This window comes from Topomyia yanbarensis, chromosome 3 (genome assembly GCF_030247195.1).
Source record: "Topomyia yanbarensis strain Yona2022 chromosome 3, ASM3024719v1, whole genome shotgun sequence".
Classification (NCBI taxonomy): Eukaryota; Metazoa; Arthropoda; class Insecta; order Diptera; family Culicidae; genus Topomyia; species Topomyia yanbarensis.
The window spans coordinates 194852172-194872495 of record NC_080672.1 but is presented as its reverse complement, the minus strand read 5'-3'; the positions used below and the strand labels follow the sequence as shown (position 1 = coordinate 194872495).

Below are 20324 nucleotides of genomic sequence, written 5' to 3'. Positions count from 1 at the left end.
GAACAGTTCATCAAGGATATTTACAGTGGCTGCCGTTGTTGTTGAAGATGTGATTTTAACTTCGAACCACTTACTATACGCATCGACGATTATTAACAGCATTGTATCCGCCACGGGGCCTGCGTAGTCAATATGTATGCGCTCCCAGGGACCGCTCGGGTATTCCCAATGGTGGGTATTGAACTTGGGTGGGGCGGTAGCATTTGCGAGCGCAGTCATTGCAGGATTTGGCCGTTCGCTCGATGTCTGAATCAATTCCTGGCCAGTAGACGAAAGATCGTGCCAGACCCTTCATTTTGACGACCCCCATGTGTGCTATATGTAGATCATTCAGAACTGCTTGACGAAGAACAGGCGGTATTACTACTCTGTGTTCAAATAGTAGACAGTTTGCTGCTAAAGTATATTTCGCCTCCGGAGCCTTGTGTCCTAACTGCGCAAGGTCGCGCCCTGATTCCAATTCTTGTACCAATTTTCCTAAATGAATATCCTTCCGTGTTTCTCGTGCTATATGCTCAGCTCGTACTGGTAGTTATTGTATAGCAATCAGTGCGAATTGATCAAACTCGTCCTCCATATTCCTTCCCTCGCTAAGAAACAAGCTGTTGACATTTGATTCTGTATGTCTGATTGCTAGTCGGGAACAGTAGTCGGCATTGGTGTTCTGGTTTGTTGGTTTGTGTACGACGTTGAAGTTGAAGTGTGCCAGGTAATCGGCGTAATTTGCCATGCGACTGATACAGAGCGTAGGAAGAGTTTTTTCAGGATGTAGAATTTGCGCAAGGGGTTTGTGATCCGTAATCAGCGTGAACTTACGGGCGTAAAGATAATAGAAAAACTTTTTGACGGCCCAAACGATGGCAAGGGCCTCCTTTTCGATCTGTGGGTAACGTTGCTCTGTACTGGACATAGTTGTGCTTGCATACGCTATTGGACGTTCCATTCCGTTGCTCAACCGGTGTGACAACACGGCACCTAAACCGGTTTTACTGGCGTCAGTGGCTAGTATTAACGGTAACGTTGGGTCATACTGCATCAATACTTGTGGAGAAACAAGAATTGCTTTCAAATCCAGGTACGCTTTTTCTGCTTTTTCTTTTTCACTTGAATGAATCGGTATGAAGCAAATCTCGCAAGCTTCTTGCTCTAGAAGAAAGGTTTGGGATAAATGAGCTATAATAGGTAGCCTTACCTAAGAAAAGTTGAAGCTCTTCTTTATTAGCTGGAAGTGGTGCATCCCGAATCGCTTCGATGTGCTTATCCGATTTATGAAGTCCATGGCGATCGATTTTATGACCCAAGCACTCGAGGGACGGTACAGCAAACACGCATTTCGACCGGTTGAGCCGCAGCCCGTTCAGTTTCAATCTGTCCAATATTTCTGTCAGGGCTAGAAGAAGGTTTTGAAAATTTTCTGCGAATACGATTATGTCGTCGTAGAAGCTGACGACGTTTCCCAAACCTTGAAGCAGCGTTTCCATTCGACGCTGCCAAATGGCAGGTATATTGGCAACTCCATATACAGCTCTCGTAGGACGTACTAATCCATGTGTTGTAGTATTAAGCGTCAAAACATGTTGGAACTCTTTGTCAATCGGAAGATGTGTATATGCGTCAGTTACATCCAAGTGACAGAATAGGGTTGGTCCTTTCATTTTGTTAAAAATTGCGTCGATTTTTGGGATGGGATGCTCTTCTATAATCATCCTTGGATTTACGGTTGGTTTGTAGTTACCTGTGATACGTAGATTTCCGTTGTTTTTGACGACGATATGTGTCGGCGACGACCACTCAGAGTAGTCTACTTTTTCGTAGAACCCCGACGCAATTTTCTTATCGATTTCTGCTGCATAACGGTCACGTAAAGCAAGTGGTACGTCATGTGCCTTAGCGAAGACTGGATTAACTCCTGGTTTTAGATGTACTTTCGCTGGAGGGCCTACCAATTTCCCTGGAATGTCACTGAAGATGTCATTGAAATTTCCCAACGTACTGGATAGCTGGGCTGCTTGATCCGAGGAAAGTTCGGTAGACGTAATCGAGTTAATAGACGTATCTGAAGTGAAGATTCGGTTTAGATTAATCTGATCGACAAAGTGGGAAATCCATTCGCGTCCAAATAACGAGTCTGATTCTCCGGATACAATATATACATTCAGCCTGCGTGTTGTTGTTCTTACTGATACATTTACCGCAATACGACCAAGACAATTAATACGATGACCAGTGTAACTAGAGAACTGCCTGTCGGTTTTCTGCAGCGAAAACTTCGGTTTAATGGCTCGCAATCTGGATTCTGCGATAATTCCACACGGTGCTCCGGTGTCTAGTTCCATCTGCAGAAGGCGACCGTCGATTTTAACGTTAATCATCTTTTTCCCAGAAGAAATAATATCGTTGACCTGCGTTGTCACTAGATCGATTTCGGAACTGCACTTGGTCGATTGAGGAATTTTTTGATTTCGATTTACATACTTTTGCAATATGTCCTTTTTTATAGTAGTTGTGACATCTAATGTCGCGAAAGCGGCAATAGATTCGTAAATGCTGTCCTCCACATCCACTGGTATGAAAACTGTTGCTCCGTTGATTTTCACCTGACGTGCCTCTTGACTGTTTGTAGCTCGACTTCGTTTTGGTGTTCAGGTTTTCGTATCCCAGTTTGTTCGTTTCCTCGAAATGAGATGGACCAGCGTTCACTTCCCGTGCCGTGTTGCGGGTCGCTTCCAGAGTGTGCGCGATCCCGTATGCATCATTGAACGTTTCCGGTTTCTTTGCTATGATTTCATCACACATATCTCGTGCCTCAAGCCCGTGCAAAAGTTGTTCAATCAGCATCCGGTGCAGGAACTCCCCAAAGTCGCAGTAGGCAGAACCTTGCTTCAAACGTAAGACGAACTGTGCGACCGATTCTCCTTTTTGCTGAACAATTTGTCTAAATTTGATGCTCTCGACGAATTTATTTCTGGTCCGATCGAAATGATTAATGAGCGCACTACGTAAATCTTGGTAACTTATGTCAGCTGGATTGCGAGGGCTAACCAAAAGTTTCAAGGCATTGCTCAACTCCGCACCCATGTGAACTCTGGCATAATTCGAATACTGTGGTTCGGGTATGTGACTCAGTTGGAGTGCCCATTCAAATCTTTCGAAGTAGTCAGCTACAGCTGTTTCCTCTAATGGGCGATACTCGGACATATTGAATGACGGAATTCTCGGCGTAGGAGCAGCATCTTCGCCTGGGTTATGGTGACCGGCGTTTACTTGTGCGACGGCGCTTCCGATAGACGTTTTGAGAGCTTCCGCGATCATTGCGAAAGCGTCTCCATAATTTCGACGTTTGGTTGAGCCATTCTTCGAAAGAAAACGTGTTCCGTGTGAACGTAACCTCAAATATCAATCGCGCGACGAATAGTACCGATCCCACTTCTGACACCAAAATTGTCGTGCCCGATTAAATATTATACGATTACATTTATCTCAACTTTATTCGATTAAAAATTAATTACATTTATAAAAACGCGAGACGCGTTGACTGCTTTTCGCTCTTCTTTTTCAACTGTCTGGTAAAGCTGGTATTATATTACACTGAACTGAAAGGTATATTACACTGAACTAAAAAGTGTATCGTATTCCATAAGGTTAATATATAACAAGCAACCCAACATTCAGCCGAAGACTGCATATCAAGAAGACTGGCAACTCTGTCCAGAATCTGGAGACAGTAACAGCAACGCCACTTGCGGGTAAAGGTGGTACTTCCCATAGTGATGCACACACACATATACACTTTTACATTAAGCTTCCTACCTTCCTCCAGTAGAGGCGCTGGAACCTTTATCGCTCTTCGTTTGTATGGAGGAAGGAAAGAGATATCAGTCTTCTTAATATGGAGTCTTCGATTCAGCCGAAAATAGCGACGACTTTTATATACATTCGACTGAATCGCCAATCAACGTATTTCGTCATCAAGTGGTAATAAAGAAAGGACCTGATAAAACAATAACAGAAACCCAATTTTCAGGATACACAAGAATTACGATTTATATAAATGAAATTAACGACGATTCATTATTACAGGTACTAAAAAACCCCTTTAGCTATTCTAAGGTAAATGGTTTGTTAACAGATGAGAACACAATGGGAAAATCCAAGAGGTCTATAAAAGACATTTCGGACAACAAAATCTGTTAACGATTCGTTTCACTCAGAATATGCTTGAAGACATAACAGAGGCAGATGACCAATGGAATATCATCCGCACTGAGCACTACAGAGCCCACAGAGGTGCACAGGAAAATAAGCAGCAAATATTTCGAAATTACTTCTTTCCAAAATTAGCTCAAAAGGTAGGATATTTTATCACTAACTGTCAGATTTGTCATGAGTGTAAATATGATAGAAACCCGATAAAGTTTCCAATACAAGAAACGCCAATTCCAAAGGCTCCATTTGAAATAGCGCACATCGACATTATGTTTTTGGAGAGTCTTCACTTTTTAACATATGTCGACAAATTTTCAAAATTCGCTCAAGTCACACAAATCGAATCAAGAGCAGCCGTCAACCTCATACCAGCAATAAAGAATATTCTCTTAAAGTACAAAGCACCAAACACACTTGTGATGGATGGTGAAAAATCCTTCATGACGGGAGAGATCGTTAATTTTTACAACATTCACAAAATCAACCCACCGGACGGAGCGAAATGAACGGAACTGTTGAATGTTTCCACTCAACGCTCCTAGAAATTTACCGAATAACAAAAACTGAAAATCCGAATCTCTCAACTCCAGACCTGATCCAACTATCCGTACAGAAATATAATTCTTCTATTCACTCCTCCACAAATTTCACTCCTTTGGAAATAATTCTTCCCTCTCCTCGTACTCCGGACATTATCGAAAAGACTTACAGAAACCTACTGCGAACCCAGAAAAATGCGTTGGAACACCATAATAAAAAAGAAACCTGTACCGATCGAAGAAAATCAAGATGCATACGAAACGACCCGACAAAGACTTAAACACAAGAAAAGGGTCAAAAAAATAAAAATTTCGACAGTTAACAAAAGCACAATTCCGACTGACGATAACCGACGAATCCACAAAGACGACCTAGAAATTAGGAAAATATAAAACGTGACTTCTACTACTACGTTTCAGACAACTACTGCTATTATGTATTCAACCAGACCAACTTCAATCGAAACAAGATGTGACAGTCGACTTACGGGACGTAGGACGCCAACCAGTCCTGATCTTCGATCAAGGCGAGGCACGGATCAAACTTGACCACACATATTACATTCATCACTTCAATCTAACGACTATTAGAACGCAAATAAAAGGCCTTAAAGATCAGTTTGAAAACATTACCAGAAATCAATTTTCCGACTTAATAATAGAAAAATTTAACGAAATAGATTTTGCATTAAAAAGCATAGACCCTATCAGACGTCATAAACGTTGGGATAGTTTAGGCACAGTTTGGAAATTTATAGCTGGCAGTCCAGATGCCAATGATTTGAGAATCATCAATTCTACCATAAATAATTTAATTTAGAACAATAATGAGCAGATCAAGATTAACCGTGAGATAAACCTACAATTGAATGAAGCAATGTTTGAAACTAAAAAGGCAATCGATTTGTTTAACACAAGATCAGCCGAAACTTTTTCTACTAAGATTTTATTTTATTTAAACTACTTATCAAAAAAATTGAACCAGATAATTGATACAATCTTGTTAGCTAAATTAGGAATAGTAAACGAAAAAATTCTGAGCCAACGTTAAATCGATATTTTAATCAATGATTTAGCTAGGGAAAATATAACGGTTCATACTGCTTTGGAGGCAATGAATTATGCGACGACATCAGTGGTAACGAACAGTTTGGAAATTGCACTCATAATAAAAATGCCAAAACTCGACCCGAGAATATTCAACAAAATACGTCTATACCCAATCATTCACAAAAAATAAGCAAATTCATATAGATCATCGATTTTATCTAACTCACAAAGACGAGATTTACTCCATAAACTCAGTCGAACCTACTATATTCGATGCAAACGAAATCAATTTGGACAATTCAACCTGCATACCGAAGCTATTGAAAGGAGAACAGGCAACTTGTAATTTTACCACCAACCACCAAGATCCAGTACCAGACATCCAACCTAACATTAGACGTTTGACAATCAGAGAAGTGATTCGTACGGAACCTCATCTCTCAGGAAGGACGAGTTAACGATGAAGCCACGCGACTCAGGTGCTGACGTCGAAGTTCCTCGAGACAACCGAGACAACCGGCAAACATCGCAATCGCCAAGCTAGGCATTTTTGTTAGACGACGACAACGTGCGACCCAATTTATGGCAACGTGCGACCGGATGGATGGCACCACCGCGAGGATTGCAGAGTTAGCAGTATTGAACTGTAGTTAGGGCTAATTAATTGAAATATATTCATTTCGATGTTGAACGGTAGAGAAGGATAGTTGTTTTTCAAAAAGAGTATCACCAACTCTATTTCTTAACTCGCGTCCGGTTAAAGTCAAAGGCCGTCGCCACACTGTTAAAAATTCGCTGGAGTCCGGTAACAGCGCTCTGGCAACCATAGTTGGTTCTCCTGAATGGAACTCGCAGAAGAGAGTTATCACGTAGAGCTCGAACGCGGGCTTAAAGATCCAGACGTCCGAGGATTGTAGGGCAATCCACTCTGGCAGAGAGTAAGTCCGAGACGAACAGGGCTCGAGAGCAGTCCCTCCGAATGCTGAGTGTATCGAGGTGTATTAGCTGGCAACGGTTTTCATAGCTCGGCAGCTGAAATCTGTTTCGCCATGGGAGATGCCGAAGCATATGAACCGACGTTGTACAGCCTCGATTCTATCAATCCCATTCTGGTAGTACGGATTCCAAACAGCAGAACAATATTTTAACGTTGAGCGGACCAACGCGATTTAAGACAGTATACGTCCCTGAAGTTTTCATTATTCGGAAGATGAACCCAAGCTGTCCTGATGCCTCATCCACGATGTATGTGGTTTGAACGTTAGTGCCGAATCCATGATGACCTCGAGATCCTTGATGTGAGAGTGTCTTGGAATGCTCGAGCCGAAGAAATGGTAGCTAAACTGAGTCGGATGACGTTTCCGCATGAACGTAACGATTGAGCATTTGCTCGGGTTTAAGACCATTCTGTTTAGATCACACCACGTACTAAAGCTGTCCAGTTCCCTCTGAAGAACCTCGACATCGGTTTTATCTCGTATTTGGCGAAAAATTTTCATGTCGTCGGTGAAAAAGAGGCGGGGTCCTTGTAATGTGATATTGACGTCATTAAAGTAGAGGAGGAATACTACTTGACCGAGATGGCTTCCTTGTGATATGCCGGATGTCGCTAAGAATGGTGCAGATAGACAGTCCGTAATGCTGATTTGGAGTTGCCTTCCATCGAGGTAGGAACGAAACCAGCGCAGAAGTTGTCCATGAATGTCGAGTTTGTCCAGCTTCGCTATTGCGATATCATGGTTGACTTTGTCGAAGGCCGCAAATAGATCCATGTAAATAGCATCGGTTTGCAATCCATCAGCGAATCCATCCATTACATATGCTGTGAACGAGAGCAGGTTTGTCGTTGTAGATCGTTTAGGCATGAAACAGCGTTGGTCATCTGCAATGTAGTGTTTGCAGTGAAAGAAAATAGGGTCTAAAACAACCAGCTCGAATAGTTTTGAAACGGCACTTAAACACTTTATAATAATAATTGTCAATGTTGTGTATTAGTCTCTCAATAGACCTTTCTCGTCAAAAAATTTTATATGATAGGATGCTTCCTTTTTATCCCCAATTCGTTACTGCCTATTGCCGCGATGATTTGGTACCTCTAACTATTGAAAAATCAAAAATAGTGCAAGCTGCTCATTTAACCCCATATTCTGAATACCTATCTTGCCTTGTTTCCCCATATTTTTACACTATTTGGATGAATTTCCTGTGGGGAATACTAAAAGGATGCCAGATCTGCATATATATTAGTAAATCTGCAGATTTTGCATTTTCACTGCAGATGTTTTGCAGATTACAAATATTTAGCAGAACAAAGCCTATGCCAGCCAATTTATACACCAGTCTTCAACATTTTTGATCATTTAAATTATATGATGGATAAGGACTTGTACACATTTGTTTGTTTGCTCGTGGGTTAATTCCTAACAAGATGATCCGATTGATTATTCATTTTAGGTGGTGAAGTTTACCTGAATTTTATAGGTAACGAATTCGGTCGATGATAAGTTGTTGAAATGATTTTGATCGTTCAATGCCCATATCGAAGAACGTTTCCATTGGTCAGAATGCCTACCAGCGTATGATAGCTGCAAACATGAGGACAACAAGGTTATCGCTTTCGAATGGAACAATTATTTATTATTCGTGTTCAAGTTTCATTACAGCAAAAGTTTCGTCGATTATCGCATTGTCGTTGATTTAGCCGGCAAATGCAAAATAGCGCTCGGCACTGACGATAAGGAGTAAGAAGGATTTGATTGGAGTGATAATAATGCAGAGCATTATACATTCTGGTAGAATATCAGGGAGGAGAAATTATATGTAAATTTATATTATATCCCGAGTTGCCATCATTTTGGCACCGCAATAAAGCTATCTGCTGTCTTGTTCAAATTGGCACGAAATAACTAGGCAGCGAATGATAAATTTCATAGTCAATTTATTTACTTTTTCGGAAGGATAAGTAATTAGTATGTTGTGAATATATGTGTCGTCGGTGCCGTGTGTTATGGTGGTACCGGACGGAACCGTTGGTCAGCAGACCATCCTTGTCGTACTGGTCATAGTTGCGACGTTTTTTCTCATCTGATAGCACTTGACATGCTTCGGAGATCTGTCTTAACGCTCTCTACTTAGCGCAGGATACGCGAAACCACTGCTAGCTTTCGAAAAAAAAATTCCTAGCTGCTGCTACCCTATCAGTCTCTCTCTCTCGGTTGAGGACTACCATTTTGGGTCGATTAAATTATGCTATGCAAATTGTATTTCCTGGAATTTCATCTAACGAGGTCAATTCATTGTGAGGAATTTCGCTGCGTTCCAATATTGCTTGCCTCTGGTGATGATGTGTGTAGATTCACTTCGGCAGCCAGCTCTTATATTTTGGGTAATTTTGCTATCTTATTCTGCTGAATAAATCATCTGCCTAAAGCCTCTACGTTATACTACGGTCACTTTAAAAACGCTCTGCTATTTAATTTTGTAGCGCTCGGCAGTCAGTCCTGGCACTCTTCTCGACTATTCCTGGCACTATACCGCTGACGTCGCACTTATGGCGGTGATCAAACATGGCGAGAGTGGCAGTGGTTTCGTCGGAATTGTTCACTCGACAAGCAGTAAGTGCAAGGACTCTGCTACTTATGCCTGAGCCCCTCATTGAAACCTTCGTCCTGCCGGAGTGTTAGCTTCGTATGATATCGGAGCGTATTGCTGAACCGAAGCAGTCTGCTACTGGCGCTGCTTCCTTCGAATCGGAATCGCTGAATATTCCCGTTAGCCGAATGTCCAACGTGGCCGAAGGCAAACCGATTGCAGCAACACCACCAGCCGTAGCTGACCTTTTAGCCTTTAATCCAAGTCCCTGCCATTGGCATAGCGACAGACGAGTGCGGCGCAGGCTGGACCATCGGTTGACTCGGTGCCGGACGGGGCGAAACAGCTGCAACAGGAGCGGACCTAATATGGGGTGTAAAGGTCATCAATTGCCATAGATCACCAAAATGCTCTGCGACTAACATTGTGAACAAAACAAACCAAATGAAATTGATCGCAACAAAGATAAAATAATCTAAATTCGGCCCAAACATTTGAAACATTTGAAAAGGGTCTAACTGCCAAACGTAAACTTTGAGAAAAAGGCAAAAGAAGTTTTGGTCGAATTCATTATAATTTAGTTTGATTGCGCATATTGTTTATATCAGACACTCCCCTTAATTCATTAAGTACGTATTTCACTGCCTTTATAATCCTTTTGGAATCAGTTACAATAATCCTTTATAATCATTTTATAATTAGGACATTTATATCAACTGGGCCCTTTTATAATTTGTTATAAAATCATTATCAAAATTCTTCATAATCCATTGTTGCGTTATGTTTATGCACATGGCCAGATAGATAGTTTTTAACTGGGACGTGACGTGTGGATACGAAAAAACCTAATGTCAATTGCAGCCAGGAGGAGCTGTCAAATGCAGCCAAAGGGAACCGTCAAATGCAGTCAGGGGGAACTGTCAAATGTAGCCAGTCCATTTAAAATATGTGAGGAAGAAAGAGTGGCTATGCAAGACAAGAGAACAGAAAAAAAGGAAAAGAAAACATATATCCACAGGTTTTGTCCCAGGATTTTAATAGAGAACATGAAAATTCGATTTGTTTGCATTTGGCAGTGGGCTAGAAATTTGGCTAGAAATTCCTTACTTCTACAATGAATCATGTACAAGAAAAGTAAAAATGTTAAATTTAACGGAACAATGTATGATGCCGACATCAAATGAAAAATTACAGCTGAGCGACCTTGTTTGGAAAGTGTTAACATTTGGCAGCGAACCAAACCAAGTTTCTCATACTATGATCGAATCAACAAAAATTCCAAGACCATGTAAACAATCTCTCTGAACTTTCAAAAAAGTGAGGTTAAACATTATCATGCAATGTTGTCCACCGAGAGGTTCACTTTAGTTTGTTTACATAACCAATGAACTTTGTACCGCGACTCACCACTTTATTTGCCGCGTTGCCAGGAACTCAAGCAAAAATATTCAAAACAGTGTTGCCCAAACACACATTTTGAGTCCCACCATTCTTGCAAAGGTGAAAAAAATACTTAACATTCTTTCATTTTACAAATTTAAAAAAATCATTAAAAAATCACGATAGCTCCAAATAGTCTCATTTCAACGGCAATATTCTTAAAAATGTGTAGTCTTTTGAATAAAAATAAGAAAAAAGGGGGTTAGGTCGGACGAGAAAGGTCTATTATTACAAAGAACGGTTAACAATATGTAATGCACTCACACGCATCATAAGTGTGTATTAATGACAAAATATGTATGACGTATCATAATCATAATATTTTTGGTATAATTTGGTCTATAAATAATCGGTGAGATGCATTTTGAAAGAAATTAGTAGGAGAGTCTAGAAAAATACTAATTATTGATTACAGAGTTGCCAAATATGCTATATTTTCAGTTAAAAACTAAAACTGTATTTTTCTCACAATTCATTTATTTTTATTTTGAAAATGTTTATGCTATTGTGTTTCACAGATATTTTTACACAGAAATACAACTAAAACATCAAAATAACTTCAGCGAATCCCAAGACACAGTCATTGGAAGCAAAAAACTCACAAGTTTGCAACACGTTTATCGCGATATTCAGTAACCAAGCAGAATGTCACAATTCTGAAAACGCCTTTTTATAGAGATTTTTCAGACTACTAATGTGCAATATCTAACTCAGTTTACCCCAAAATGGTGCTTTGTCATAAAACAGCACAACAATGACGATATAGTCTAATATATTTCGATATTCTGAATACACGGAGTATTCATGTCTTCGACAAAATTAGTAATGGAATTTCTTCAACAAAGTTTTAACCTTAGGGGTTTTCGGCTCTTTTTTCGCGTTAGAAAAATTTCTAACCTGACGTACGGGGTTGGGAATCGAACCCAGATGAGCTGCATAGAAAGCAATCGACTGGACAACTACTCTATTCTCGCTTCTTTCAATAAAATTGTTTGAAATAGAATTATCGAAAACTTAGCCGAAGACATTAAATCTCGAACTAAATTTGCTGAAAAGTAAATTTGTTTTAATCAAGTCTCGGCGAATTGATCGCCAAAATTATTTTATTGAGGTGCTGCTTTACGTTGTAATACTACTTCAAAGATAATGTGATCGTGACTGCAAAAATTGTTTTCGAGCATTAAATTTACATTTCTTCAAATATCACAACTCCAGAACAAGTCTTCGTATGCAAAAAATTATTACACCATTCAATTCAACATTCAAATATACACCAGTAATAGCCATTAACTTGAAATATTATGAAATTTTTATTGTATCCAATCCTGCTTAGAGGCTATTTATATAATTGATAATACAAAAAATAAAATACCCATAAAACCTATCCTGACCTGCTTCAGACAAACGGAAAACGTCATTTGTCATTATTTTCCTTTCACCTTCCAAAATATTATTGTCGTTGTTAATGAGTTTTTGTCTCAGCTCTCAAAAAATACATTTTAAAAAAATAAGGAATTGTATGCAATTTTTCGGCGAGCAAGCTTATATTTATACACATCAAACTGCGCATCCCATTCGAAGTATTGTCCTTAATCCATATTGCGGAGCATCTCTTCAAAAAAGAGCTCATGGTAATTTTACAACTAGGGACCTCGACAAAGAGATCAGTTACAAGATCTAATACCCACAATTTTCCAAAAGTTCCGATGATGCTAAACCAGTTCTCAATGTAGTGATCAGACATTATACTTAAAAAATTATTATGTCGCAATATTTAATTAATTAGTCAGCATCAATTTTATTCTCGATCCAACAAATTTTGGTTTGGGAGGTTTCGGGGGTTTTAACCCCCAACTAACCCCCCCCCCCCCTGGCTACGTTACTTGTGTAGCCCCTTATGAACTTAAACCCAAATAAGCAAACTGATTCGATAAAAAAAAGTTTAGATATTTGATAGAAGCCTACGTGTGCTACGGTTATGTTGACAGTTCTAAACCATTGAATTGCAATCTCACAATTCTATGTATTATTTTGCAAATACATACTTTCTGGATCGCTTCATCCACAACTAAATACATATCTAAAGCGCACCGATTCACGGTACAACATTTATGTTTGTGTGTTTTTGTACAGCTGTCGGGAACGAACAAGTGGCATGTAGACTACCGCACTATTATTCGGGTTTCAAAAATTGAGGCAGTCCGCGCAGAGACATTTAGTTTATCTGCGTTTCTCAAGCCGTTAATATGTTGAATCGCGTGTAGCACGTCAAATTAGCCGCTACTTGAGCACATTCTCATCATCTGCACCATAATAAACTAAAATCTTTTGTCTGGTGGGCATAGCGAACTGTTGTACATGTGTGATGTGTTCAATATAACGTATTTTATTTGCATTGTAACGGATCTGATTATTTGGAATAGATTTGGGTAGTGCGGTTGCTTCTGAAGACGTGTATTAAAACGTGATTTCTTTATTGCGCAATTCAGGGAACTGCATCCTTTGTTCGATTTATTTGCTGAGTTACTGATTTGTGGAAATGCATCAAGAACGCGGCTGATTAGTGTTTTTAAATTATATGATGAAGTTCAAGTTTGTTGCTGTATTGTGATAGTATATGTATATTAGATTGATACATTGTTATCGTCAGCAACATAGGTGTTTAAACAGATAGGAATGTGGAATTGTTTGTGGCGTGCGGATATACTGCACCATAATATATCTGTCTATTAGTGTAATGAATCATCTTAAATAGCCGAAAGCTGTGTTTTGTTTTCTTTGCAGTGGTGACAATATTGTGAAGATTATCCCAATGGTCCAATACAATTACTAATTTTCATAATAGTATTGCTTTGAAATAGCCATCAAAATATTAAATCAACTTGTAACAACATTCAGCGTGATTTTTTATTTTAACTGACTGTTCAACGAATCATATTTATGGTCTGTGTTAATTGTTTACCCTTGTCCGACGATTCAGAATGTAAGGCGCTAGTTTCATAATCCACACGTCGTATATTCGAACCCACCCAAAAGGTTTTGTGGTCGTCGGTAGAATCGTAGCACTAGTCCTGCAATTATCCTGAAGTCTGCCGATACAGAAGGTCAAGTTCCGCAACGAAATGTAGTACATACCAAGACTTTACTTTGCTCATATGAATAGTACGTTGAGCCTGTTTCGATCTTTTAGCAACTGTTAATCTATCCATTTGAATCTATTTGATAGAACAGCATCTGCTATCTCAGCTCAACAAATTAACTTGAATGGTAGGGTGAAAAACCTTTTCTTAATTTTTTGTTTGTTTTCGCTGTTCTTGGCTATAAAGCAGAAGTTTTTCATATCGTCGTTCCTATATGGCTCACACGAGCCTTATGATATCTGCATGATGTTGTTTTCTCTTTTATAGTCTTCTTTTGATTATTCCATTAGTCACTATTAAATGGATATTTTTTCTGTTCTTTTGTAAAATTAGTTTGAGTTAGACAGTGAGAAAGTGACCATCCTGATTTGTGTCATCAGGCGATCGCTTTTTATTTTTTTAAATTTTAGTATAGATGACCAAGTGAAAGTCGAACATTTCCAGTTTGTGATTCCAAAAAATATATTTGCATTCACCTGTGCGTGATGATATCATTGAACTTCTATAGACTAAATACAGACAAACAATTTAAGTTTGGTTTGTCCCAATCGTTTGAAAAATATAGTTTTAATTTTGAATGTTATTCCTCTTCATTATTTACAACAAAAACATGTTTCCGTGATATGTTTATTGATTGGCAAGATTTTAATGACAGTTTCAAATATACCCAGTTCCCTAGGTTTAATGTAGCGTGTTTAGGCAAATTCGGGATATTACAATAGTAATTGTTTGAAAATTTGATATAACTTTGTATTATACAGAACTCCAATTGTGCTGTTGTCCTACTGAAAATACCTCAGGCTGAGATGCGAAACAAATTAAAAAAATGTTCTGCTGTCCACCGACAAACTGTTTATTCGTGCAAATCATTGAAGAAGAGTTAAAGCAGAAACGACCAAACTAAACCTGTCTTTTAACCTAATTGTGAGAATTTTTTATCTGCGATGTTCAATAAAAGGAAAAAAGTATAGAGAAGTGTTGGGGATAAGCCGAAACCAAGATGTCTTTGAAAGTAAAGATCTCGTGTGTAGTTTGACGCTGAGGTGGTTTTTGTTAATTATGAAGAATTTTGTCTTCAAGGAGGGATCATGCAAGCCAAAGCTACGACGGATAGTTCGTGCTACGAGTTACGTTGATAACGATGTCACGTCGACGCCAATGACATCGAGGTGAGAAATAAAATTTTGATTAGCTAAGCCCAATCAAATGTGAGATCAGTAGAGAGACTGAAATTATCTGGTTGTGGTGAATTTGTATTGAAGCGGGTTAGGCAGTACATACACTTATTTGATTTAATCTAGTACACTCAGGTCCTTTTACGCGGTTTCTTTTAATTAACGCAGTTCTTACGCGGTTTTCAAAATCGAAGTAATACAAGAAACGTAAACGCGTAAAATCCGCGATTATAAAAAACTCGCCGTAATCCACATAAAAAACTTTTCCTCATAAAAAAAGATAAAAAAGATTTCTACGCTAAAGCTTAAGCACTAATAAAGTTAACACTAAATAAATAGGAACGAAGCTTTGCTGAAAGATCCAAAATTTTACCATCAGAAATTTCAAGAATCTTTTATCATGACGCTCCCTCAATTTTCATTTTCCATTATTAAAATTTTTTTTACGCAAGTTATGTTCACGGTAAATGTTAAGTGAGTAAAAGCTGGGTTTTATCACAGTTGGAAGTGGACTAATCATTTTGTGTGAAGTTCTAGAATATTTCTGCTATCTTTTGTTCTACTTTTAATTAGGTATGTATATCCTACAAAAAGGTGGTATGTGGTGATAAAACGGATCGATAGAGTCGATATTTGAAAGTTGATGCGCATGAATGGCAAATAAAACGAAACAATCGCAAGGAAAGTGTAGCAATTCCTTAAGAGATGACTACGAATTTCTGAAAGCACTTATGCATCTGTATTGTAATATTTTTTTCGTCGGCTCTCGTAATATTTCATGTAAAAAGCATCTCCGCACTTGTTTGCACTTGAGCGAAAAGGTTGAGCAGCGTTGCCAACACTGTTCTCAAAAAAACTGGAACCTCTCTTTAAGAAAAGCCCTAATAAAAATAAACTATACACGTACTATAATTCATATGGTAAAACCATTCCATATATAGTTTCGTTGATATCCTGAACACGTCGTTAAGCTTTTTAACCATAAGATTTTTATTAGACAGATGGGTGGGTAATGTCAGAAACATGACCGCAATGAAGTAGAATACACTTAAGTTTTTTCTCTAACTTGTACCGTAAATTGTCACCGGAATCTCCAACTAAGTCGCTTGAGATGATTTTTTTTAATTTATCGTTCTGGAATATGCGAGTACTTTAAAACTATGAAAGTTTTCTCCAGGACGATTTTGGCAAGAATTGTACCTATTTCAATAGGTACTTTTATTAATAACAATAAAAAAGGGCACAAAGTGCAAGTTCATCTTTATGTTCTTAAATTTTTTCGTTCATATCAAAAGTTGGTAAAGTATCGTAATTTATTTGTAACTTATCTGGTAAAAATGAAAATATTCCTCTCAAATAAAAGATAATTATCTCTGTAAGGTTCAATTACACTTTATTATTTCTTTTGAATTTCTGAAATCATAAAAATTTGGATTGGAAATTAAGGGGAGGTTCTTAATCATATTACCCAAAAGTAAGTAATATTCGGAATTTTTTGTGAGCCACAGAAAAAATATAGATCGAAACAGTTTTAGGATTCAAAAAGCTTATATTTTCGTCTTCATTTATAAATTATTTCAAGATTAAAAAACTATAATGGCGCCCGTAGTGACGTTCTGTCTAAGGTTAGGTGCGCGTGGAATTCTAAAACTGTGTACTGCCTGCTGCCTCATGATCGATACAAACACTAATAATAACTAAAATAATAATAAGGCTCTAAAGTAAACTAAATTTATTGGACTAATGGCCTAAGAACGGGAAAATATACTTTTGCATATAAATTATTTAAAATAATCCATAAAGAATTGTAAAACGATCCATAAAAAAGTTGTTCATGTTCCATAAAACAAAACTGAAAATCCATAAAACAGTGTAAATGATCCATAAAAAAGGTGATTTGATCCATAGATTATGTAAAATTGAACCATAAAATAATCGCAAAAGAGCACTAAAATAGCAATAAAAGAGCAATTAAAATCAACCAATGCTCACCCTCTCGCAGGTTGATGGGATTGACGGTATTGTAAACATCATCAAGCCACAATATATTCAATAGAGTTATCTAAATATAAGGACCTTCGCTCTTTTTAGTTTTTATTTGCACCAAGTTCTACTACTAGAGGTTAATTAGTTCTCATGTTAATAATCCACCAAAGATTATGACTACTGAGGATTTGATTTATATAAGAAGCCCGCTTCAAGATGTTGATTACAATACGCCTCGATAGTGTTGTGTCGAGGAGGCCGGGAGGGCTGATATGAGCCTTTTGTCTGTTCTATACCTTTCCTCTATTCACCAGCTCATAACCAACAATCAACCAGTAACAAATAGATAATTGAGAAAGGATGTGCTATGTGTGGTGATTGGCTATTCAAGTATTAGTAGTGTTTGAAGTACTAATGTATGTCTCATGTGATGATCATAACTTCAGCTGTATCTTGTACCTATCTAATCTATTACCTCTCTCATATATTGTCTTTTATTTCTTCTTTTCAAGTCCTATACTGCCATTCTACACCCGCCCGTCAACAAAGATGGTGATAGTGAACGTCTTAACACTCACACATTCTCAAACGCGGTCTCAGCGGGAACCTACAAAAATGCCATCGTGCACGCGATTACGAATCGGTCACGTCCGAAAGTCTATCCTTGATCCTAGAAGCCTAGGTCCATGCCTTCAGCTGGACCAATTAAGAAAATACGCCCATACCTATTAGACAACTCGTCTCATGGCGACATGACCGGGAACCCTATCGATCTAAACGATCCCACTCTCTGCCAGAATTCAAACCGCGCACTGAAAATTTAATATCAGACTCACGGTTCGCGCAACCATTCAAGAACACACGTTACAAAATCACGTCAGCGCACAAACGTTAGAGCCCCTCGCGATTTTCCAAGCAACCTACGAACTCGCAAACATGATTACACCCCGGTGATAAGGTGAAAATCTCAGCACTCATAAACTTACCAACACGATCTCAAGTGTCAACGTACAAACTCCCGCGCTCGCGCCATCATGAATCGGGATCGTCCGGAAGTATCTATCCTCGGTACAAACAATCTAGGTCCTTGTTAATTATTAAAAAAATAATAAAATTGAAAAATAACTACCATATCCACTAGACAAAACGTTCCATGGCGACATGACCGGAAACTCTAGTGATATGGGGTAACTCTCTCCCTGTCAGAATGTGATCCGTACACCGAAAACTAAAGATCAGAATGACGGTCCGCGAATATATAAATCGCCGCAGGGTTTCAAAATCGAATTTATACACGCGAAGTCACATACACGCGAGCACACGGGACAAACACGTCAACATACGAACGCTTAAGCCCTTCGCGATCATCTACGCACACCTATGCCCGCGATCGCGTAAACTTGATAACACTGCGGCAATTGTGTGAACGTTTTAGTACTTACGAAGTTACAAACGCGATCTCAAACGCCAACCCGCAAATGCGCGATCATGAATCGGTCACGTCCGGAAATCTTTATCCTTTATTCTAGCAATTTAGGTCCATACATTCAGTTGGACCAATCAAAAAAAAAAAAAAAATAAATAAAGCTCATATCCACTAGACCACGCGTTCTACGACGACATGATTGGGATCTCTAATGATATGGAAGAACCCACTTCCTTCTGAAATCTGAACCGTACACAAAAAATTAAGTATCAGATTCACGGTCCGCGCGAATATGCGAAAGGCACACGGTTATGAAATAGAATTTATGCACGCGAAGTTACACGTTAGCACACGCGACATACAAACGCACACGCGATCGAGCACATTAACGTACAAATATTCGAGCCCTTCGCGATGATACACGCGATTCCGAGTCCCTACGCCCGCACATGCCTGAACCGTACAAAGAATATCACATTCAGAATCACGGCCCGCTACAATTGGCCTATTGCATTGTTTTATTGGGCGACATTGCCTGTCTCGTCTGCAAATTGTAGTATGTGATTCTGACGGGGAGCCCTTCCGAGAACCTAGCTCTACAGCTCCAGTAGGACAACTCTCGGAAAAAAAAAATTAAAATCAACTAATGCTCCATAAAAATATTGGAAATGTTGCATAAAATGATACATTTTGCACCATAAACAGGGTTGCCACCCCGCCGGGTTTGACCCGGAGACTCCGGTTTTCGGGAGCGATCTCCGGGTCTCCGGGTTTTACATCAATTTCTCCGGGTTTGGTGGGAAGAAGCATAGGTTATTTTTTTTTTTGGAATTAATTGATTCTTTACAAAATATTTAAAAGGTCTAAATTAACTATTACTCTGGTTTATTTTTCCCGAGTAACTCTTGATTTCAAGGTGGCGAAAAGTTCACCAAATATTGCTAATTTCTTTCACAAAGCAATGAAAATGAAAAACAAATAAAATTTACTACAAATTAACCTACCGGAAGTCGCACTAGTGCACTGAGTGCACGCTGCTCTGAAAATCTAGCGAAATCGTCTTGGGGAACCAGCGGCTGCTCGTTCGGTAAGCCATATGCGCGACTTCCGGAGGGTTAAGGAAAGTAATATTTCGCTATGTGCTACAATTGAAATGTTGCATTCCACTAAGTCGCTCAAAATGGTGTAAAAAAGTTGTTTTACTGCAATTTTACCAAATCATTTCACTCTTAGTGGTGCTTATCACCAGCTGCACTAAGGTCTGGCAGATTTGTTCTAATCCAACTGACTAGGTCAACATCAAACGAGTTTTTGCGGTGTTGTTGCTACTCAAGCAGCGATCCTTAACTGGGCTAGGGAGATGAGTTTTGCCCCTTTGTTGCGAAATTAAAATTTGTTGGTGACGAATAACCGACACCACATAGTGTGATGTCGCAGCTCTGCCTCCTTTACTCTCCTTCTCCTGTTAGTTGTGGAGGAGAGCAATGTTCGTTCGACCTCCACAGTGAGAGTAGCTGGTGCTTTTGTATTATTGGCACTTAGTCTGGGAAGTGCAATACTACACCGCAATAAACCGATAAAACCGTTCTCAAGCGTGAAAAATTTACAGTTTTACTTTAACGTGGTTATATAAATCGATTAAAGTGGTCTAAAATGCCTAGCAATCGCTTTGATTCCAATTTCTGTCTCGTTCCACTCAAAATCCACCACTCCCCAGATCAGTGAAAATCTCCGGGTCAAAGCCTCTCCAGAGGTGGCAACCCTATCCATA

At 38.9% G+C, this 20324-nt stretch overlaps 1 protein-coding gene and 1 pseudogene across 13 annotated transcripts in view; both read left to right on the top strand.

Moving 5' to 3' along the window:
• LOC131693470 (transient receptor potential channel pyrexia) overlaps positions 1-20324 on the top strand; it is a 116661-nt gene that overhangs the window by 33314 nt on the left and 63023 nt on the right. For 4 of the 13 annotated variants that reach the window (XM_058981316.1, XM_058981315.1, XM_058981317.1 and 1 more), the window contains exons 1-2: positions 13039-13560; positions 14728-15135. The exons of 1 other annotated variant lie outside the window; for it this stretch is intronic. In XM_058981316.1, coding sequence (XP_058837299.1) covers positions 15026-15135 — 110 coding nt within the window. In that variant the 5' untranslated portion in view covers positions 13039-13560; positions 14728-15025. Of the gene's footprint in view, positions 1-4080; positions 4350-13038; positions 13561-14727; positions 15136-20324 lie in introns of those variants that run through there. 8 more of the 13 variants (XM_058981309.1, XM_058981312.1, XM_058981308.1 and 5 more) reach the window with 8 other exon arrangements.
• Positions 4215-6290, top strand: LOC131692566 (uncharacterized; annotated as a pseudogene).